Source organism: Sceloporus occidentalis, unplaced genomic scaffold (assembly GCF_023333645.1).
Source record: "Sceloporus occidentalis isolate IW3139 unplaced genomic scaffold, rSceOcc1.0.p SCAF_5, whole genome shotgun sequence".
NCBI lineage: Eukaryota > Metazoa > Chordata > Lepidosauria > Squamata > Phrynosomatidae > Sceloporus > Sceloporus occidentalis.
The window spans coordinates 94,565,292-94,572,061 of record NW_028316985.1 but is presented as its reverse complement, the minus strand read 5'-3'; the positions used below and the strand labels follow the sequence as shown (position 1 = coordinate 94,572,061).

General features: G+C 45.3%; 1 protein-coding gene across 8 annotated transcripts in view; it reads left to right on the top strand.

The window, feature by feature from the left end:
• Window positions 1-297: 297 nt before the first annotated feature.
• The window catches only part of CPEB2 (cytoplasmic polyadenylation element binding protein 2), a 68,834-nt gene continuing 62,361 nt past the window's right edge, over window positions 298-6,770 (top strand). For all 8 annotated transcript variants that reach the window (XM_089524781.1, XM_089524785.1, XM_089524783.1 and 5 more), the window contains exon 1: window positions 298-903. In XM_089524781.1, the coding sequence (XP_089380907.1) occupies window positions 298-903 (606 nt within the window). The remainder of the gene's footprint in view (window positions 904-6,770) is intronic.

Sequence of the window (6,770 nt, the reverse complement as noted above, 5' to 3'; positions counted from 1 at the left end):
GACGAAAGGGCTGCCAAGCGGGTCTCTTCCTCCTCCTCTTCCATCGGTCCTTCTGGCCATTCCGGCCGCCGGGGGAGGTGGACCTTGGCTGCTGCTGCTGCTGCCCTGATTGCTCCTCCTCGGAGCTGACTTCAGCCGGAGGGAGACCAGCCTAAGGCTTCCGTCGAGGGACCGCTTGGCTTCGGACTCCGGCGGCGGAGCAGCTCAATGTGGCGCCTGCTGTTCTCGCCTCCGTCTCCTCCTTCGCCGCCTTGCGCTGCTCCTATTCGAGGCTGAACCGGCCCCCTCCGCTTCCCTATGGAGTCTCCCCCCAACAACAGCCACTTGCTCCTGGGCTCCGGCTTCGGCGGCCTCCAGAGCCCCGACCAAGGCGCCTCGTCCTCGGCCTCTTCGCCGCCGCCGCCTCCGCTGCCCGGCTTCGGCACCCCTTGGTCGGTGCAGACCTCCTCTCCTCCGCCGTCTCAGCAACAACCGCAGCCCCCTCCCTCGGCCCCCAGCGCCGCCATGGCCCCGCCGCCCAGCCCCGACTCCTCCGACGGAGGCAGCAGCAGCAGCAGCAGCTTCTACGCCACCAGCGGCGGCGGCGCGGGGATCCCGTCCTCCATCAACCCGGCTTTCTTCCAGAGCTTCTCTCCGGTGTCGTCCCACGCCGCCGCCTCTGTAGGGCCCTTCAGCAGCCCTTTCTCCAACGCGGCCCCTCCGCCTCCTCCTCCGCCGCCGCCTCAGATCAATTTACCTCAACAGCAGCAGCAGCAGAACCGGCGCTCTCCGGTCAGCCCTCAGCTCCAGCCCCACCAACATCACCACCATCAGCAGCAACAGCAACAACACCAGGCCGCGGCGGCGGCTGCTGCTGCTGCAGCCGCATTCCTCCAGCAGAGGAACTCCTACAACCACCACCAGGTTGGTATTGGATGGAAAGGGGCGGTTTATGACCGTGAGACTGCATCCGCATTGGAAAAATAACCCGGTTTGGTTCCGCTTTAACTCGTCTGGCTGAAGGCGATGGAATTCTGGGAGTTGGAGTTTGTTGTGGGGCCCAGAGCGGAGCTCTGCTCCGCTCTGGGCCCACAACAAACTCCCAACTCCCAGAATTCCATCGCCTTCAGCCAGTCACTTCCTATGCTTTTACCTGAGAGGACACCGCTCTAGGAATCTCTGGGTCCTCCAGTGCAACTCTATGGTCAACACCTGCTAGATAGACATTTCGACCATAGAGTTGCGCTGGAGGAGCTACCAATGCCTCTCTAGGTCCTACACTGACCATAGAGGAACTGCAAGTGCCTAGTGGAGTGTTCTCTCTAGTAGTCTCCTTTTTAGCTGAGGGGACACCTCTCTAGGAATCTCTGGGTCCTCCAGTGCAACTCTATGGTCAACACCTGCTAGACAGACATTTTGACCATAGAGTTGCGCTGGAGGAGCTACCAATGCCTCTCTAGGTCCTACATTGACCATAGAGGAACTGCAAGTGCCTAGTGGAGTGTTCTCTCTAGTAGTCTCCTTTTTAGCTGAGAGGACACCTCTCTAGCAATCTCTGGGTCCTCCAGTGCAATTCTATGGTCAACACTTGCTAGACAGAGATTTTGACCATAGAGTTGCGCTGGAGGAGCTACGAATGCCTCTCTAGGAATCTCTGGGTCCTCCGGTGCAGCTCTCTGGTCAACTCTGTCTCTTCAAGAACACGGGTTCATAGCCCGAAAGACCCACAAAAAACTATGGATGCCAGCCATGAAAGCCTTTGGATTCACAATATAATGTATTATAATATAATATAATATATATGTAATATGTAATATAATCTATAATATAATGTTATAGATTTTTGTGGGGTTTGGGGGGCTATGTGGCAGTGTTCCAGAAGAGGGTTTTTTGCCCTCCTGATGTTTCGACAGCAGCTGTGGCTGGCATCTTTAGAGAGAATATAAATAATTATATTCATTAAATAATAATAATAATTATTATTATTATTATTATTATTATTAATGACAATAAACTGTCATCCCCAGGATTCCAGATCCAGGCACCATCAAGCGGTCTCAAAACCTATTATCTTGCCCCCTGCGGATAGGAAACAGCTTGAGTGTTGAAAGGGGAAAAAAGACACTGAAACCCATAGGGTTTCCATTTCCTTATAAACAAGTTGACAAATTACCCTCCTCTTTCCTTTTCAGTTCACCCGCTTGCCCCTTAACTCCATAGTTGTTAAGGCCTCTCAGGTTAAAGGAGAAGGCCCATTCACCTCCACTTGATACAAGGCCATCGATTAGACAGCTTTGGAAGGAGGGTTTATTTATCAGCAGCTCTGAGCATCCAAGTCTTTTGTTTGCAAGCTGACTTGTTATGGTGGTTTGCGTGCAGGACTACGACTCTGTAGACCAGGGTTCAATTCCCTTCTCGGCCATGAAAGTCAATGGGTGACCTTGGGCAAGTCACTCTCTCTCAGCCTCAGGGGAAGGCAGTGGCAAGCCTCCTCTGAACAAATCTTGCCAAGAAAACCTGGGAATAGGGACATCGTAACTGAGAAAGGACTTGAAGGCACACAACAACAACAACAACAACAGAAGCCACTGGGTTATACTAGCTTGAGTGCTGGGTTGTGACCCTGGAGACCATGGAGACCCTCTGTGTGACCTTAGCTGAGTCACACTTCCTCACCCTCAGAGGAGGCCAAAGGCAAACCCATCTGAACAAATATTGCCAAGGAAACCCAGTAATAGATTTTCCTTAGGTTAGTCACAATTTGGAAACAATTTGAAGGCACACAGCAATAAAAGGCTAGGATAGTGTTTGACTCTGAAGGCTCATTTTCTGCTGCCCTGGCCTCCTCAGACCTCCTTTTTTTTCTTGCAGCTTTAGGAAGCCTCTAGAAGCCGCATTTCAGCTTTTAAATGGGTCGCAGGACCTCTCTGCCCTGCTGAACATGTTCATTTAAAAGCCATTTCTCAAAACCAGAAGTGGATATCTATCCACCTTTAGTGTGTTTGTTTTTTTCTTTTCCCATTTTTGGCAGACTGTAGATCCCCCTGATGGGTTGGAGTGGCAGGAAAATGTTGTGCAAGTTACTCTGTTGTGTGGAGACGGGTTGCCAGAGCCCTGAGCTGGAGCAATCCCAAGAGGGAAGTTGCAGAAAGGGGAACTGTGGTGGAAGGGGTTAAAGATAGCTGACTTGAGGTATCAGTCCACTAAAGCAGGCGGGTGTATCTGTGTATGATTGACTGATCTTTAGTGTACACACTTGTGCCGCAAAATTTCACAACAGTGACACTTTGTGCCATTGCTAATGCACCTTGAGGTCGACTGCAAACAGTCACAGGGTTTTCTTGGCAAGATGTATTCAGAGAGGGTCTATCATTGCCTTTCTCTTCGGGGGAAAGAGTATGGCTTGCTCAAGGTCACCCAGTGGATTTCCTTGGCCGAATAGGGATTTGAACCTTGGTCTCCTAGTCCAACACTCAAACCACTACGTCACACTGGCTCACGGTGACATTCTGCCAGCTGACTTGTGTGTCATGGTGGGACCCAGGGTGCTTTGCTTCAAGACAGCCCAGTTTTCTCTGGAGTTGGAAGCAGACAAGCAGTGCTCTTTCCTCCATATCGGGCCTCCCTGTCCCATGTACTCACAAGGGAGCCCTTGTGACAATGCAAGTGACTTTCCAGCACAAATGGTACCTCAGTGACGGGACAGAAAACCAATCCTTGTATCAGAGGGCAGATCCTTTATCTTAAGTATGTTATTTTAGCAACAGAGGAAGGGGCATTCACAGCAATAGTAACAGTACTCTGCCTGTAGAATACATACATTCCTTAAAGAACCTCTTCTGGAGCTTACATTACTAGGGGAAAAAACACCCATCCATATTTATTCAAACATTTTAAGGCCTGTTACAGACTGCCAAAATAAAGCTGCTTCGGGTCTCTTTGGAGGCATGCTGTTTAAATGATGCATGCACCCTAAGAATCCGGAAGCTGCACCAAAGCTGCACTCCAGTGCTTAGGAATGGAGTGTGGCTTTGGCGCGACCTCCGGACTCTTAGGACCCATGCATCATTTAAATAGCATGCCTCCAAAGAGACTCGAAGCAGCTTTATTTTGGCAGTCTGTAACAGGCCTAAGTTACTGTACTTCTAGTTTTAAGGATTTTTATACACATCCCTGAAATCTTGAATAGGATCTCTGGTTTAATTCAAATAAATATAGTAAATTCTGTGCATAGATCATTGAGTGTGGGTCATCTTAGGTTCATTTGCTGGTACACTTGGTAATCCACCACAGCCTTCCTGTGTGTAGACATCATCTTGACATGGGTATAGGTTGAGTCTTCCATATCTGAAATTTTAAATCTGACATATTCCAAAATTTTCCACCTGAGTGACACCTTTACTTTCTGATGGTTCAGTGTACACACACTTTGTTTCATGCACAACATTGTTTTAAAACGTTGTGCATAAAATTACCTTCAGCCGGTATATAAAAGGTGTATACATCTCCAAAATATTCTGAATGTGCACATATTCCAAAATCTGAAAAACGCCAAAATCCAAAACGCTTCTAGTCTCAAGCATTTTGGCTAAGGGAGACTCAACCTTATTTATCATGTCTGACTTGGGCTTTTGTGACTGGATAAATGGAAGTGTGTTCCTTATTGTATAAAATAGGCCTGGAAAGACAAAACAGGTTTTTAAGATAAGGCTATAACTAAAAGGTTGGGCAGCTGTTATGGTCTGGGAAACACTTTTCAGGTTGACAGGTAGTTGAGGGCTGTCTTCTGTTTGTTTTTATAGGGTTTGTTTAGTTTAAAAATGCATAAAAACTAGCTACATGTATGTTAAATTAAAAATTAATTAAAGTTAATTATTTCTTTGTTAAGAATTAAATTCATTACAATTTCCCACAGTTGTTATTAACAGATATAATCTCCCATTCGTTATTTACTATTAAATTTATATTTATATATAAATGAAGATTAAAAGTACTTAAATTGACTTTACTATGATATTTACGTAATTGATTTGAAAGGAAGTTAACCGGCAATTTTATCTACAGGTATTATTAAATGGACTGCAATGCGTTTAGTTCCTTTTCCCATTGATTAACATTTCTCATGGCTTTTTTACATAGTTGTTTTTAAAATAAAGTTTCATGGGAGCATTGACAAGTTGAAAAGGGGGCTTAAGAGCCACTTGGGGCCCACAAGCCAGAATTTGCCCACTTCCAGCTTTTGGAGAATGGATGCAATCATAGAGTTGGAAGAGACTGCAAGGGCCATCCAGTCCAACCCCATTCTGCCATGCAGGAAATCCAAATCAAAGCATCTCCGACAGATGGCCATCCAGCCTCCGTTTGAAGACCTCCAAGAAGGGAGACTCCACTACACTCCGAGGGAGTTTGTTCCACTGTTGAACAGCCCTTACTGTCAGGAAGTTCCTCCTAATGTTGAGGTGGAATCTCTTTTCCTGTTGCTTGCATCCATTGCTCCGGGTCCTAGTCTCTGCAGCAGCAGAAAACAAGCTTGCTCCCTCCTCAACATGACATCCCTTCAAATATTTAAACCATATTTGGATTAAATCATATGCTCTTTCTTGGCAGTAAAGCTCATTGTATTCAGTACACTTGCACTTAGATAAGTATTCATAGAACTGAAGTGTAAGTGGGTAATGAAGCTGATTAAGTTTAGTTGAGAAAATGTCAAGTTGGTTTTGTTTAAGAGAGATTCATTGCATTGCTGTATTGACTGTAGGTCACTTTCATTCTATTTCCCCCTTTCTATAAGAAAGTTTAATTTTTAATGAATTTGATAGCATTGTTACTAATATCATAACTGCCCAATGAACTGAAGAGCCAAAAAATCGAATAAGCATAATAGACTGATTTATTGTGGTCTTTTAAATATCAAGTGTTCAAAGACTTGATGTTGAGTAAGCTCAACACAAGTAACAGATCGAATCTGACAAACCAATCAACACTTCAGTACTTTGGGTTAAAGCAACTTAAATCCAAGTATCTTGACATACCTGTTTTTAAATAAGTCTGCAAACAAATTTCAGTTTGTATTTGATTTTGCAACTTTGAGCTGTGTGCTAAGTAGCTTGCATAACCAACCATAATGCAACCTGTGGTATTTCAGGTTGTCCCAGTCTTCCCGGATGCAGCACTTTACTTTTTATGTGCTGTTGTTGTTGTGTGTCTCCAAAGTAGTTTCTGATTTATGGTAACCCTAAGGCAAACCTATCATGGGCTTTGCTTTGAGCTGTGTGTCTCCAAGTAGTTTCTGATTTATGGTAACCCTAAGGCAAACCTATCATGGGCTTTGCTTTGAGCTGAGAGTCTGTAACTTTCCCATGGTCACCCAGTGGTTTGCCATGGAATCAAACCCGGGTCTCCAGACTTATAGTCCAGTGCTCAAAGCACAACACCACACTGGTTACTTTTTATTTACTGCTACTTTATGGGTGAAATGAGATCTTTTCTACAGTTGGCTGGTAGAGTAGTGTTATGGTTTTTATTTTAATTGAGCCTTTTAAGGAATATTTAGTAATATACTAACAGTAAGGTAAGTCTACAGTTTCACATCGTCTTCTGTAACAGAAGATTCTTGTAACAGATTCTTCTAACAGAGGGTTGGTCATAGACAGCCTACATTGTTTTGCTTTTGTAATGAAATTATGCTTTATATGGTTATATTTTAGGCTGGAATGTTTCCCCCTCAATCCTATTATTGAATCCTTACAAAGCTGCTTAATCTGAAATGTGTCTTTCAAATGTTTCTCCTT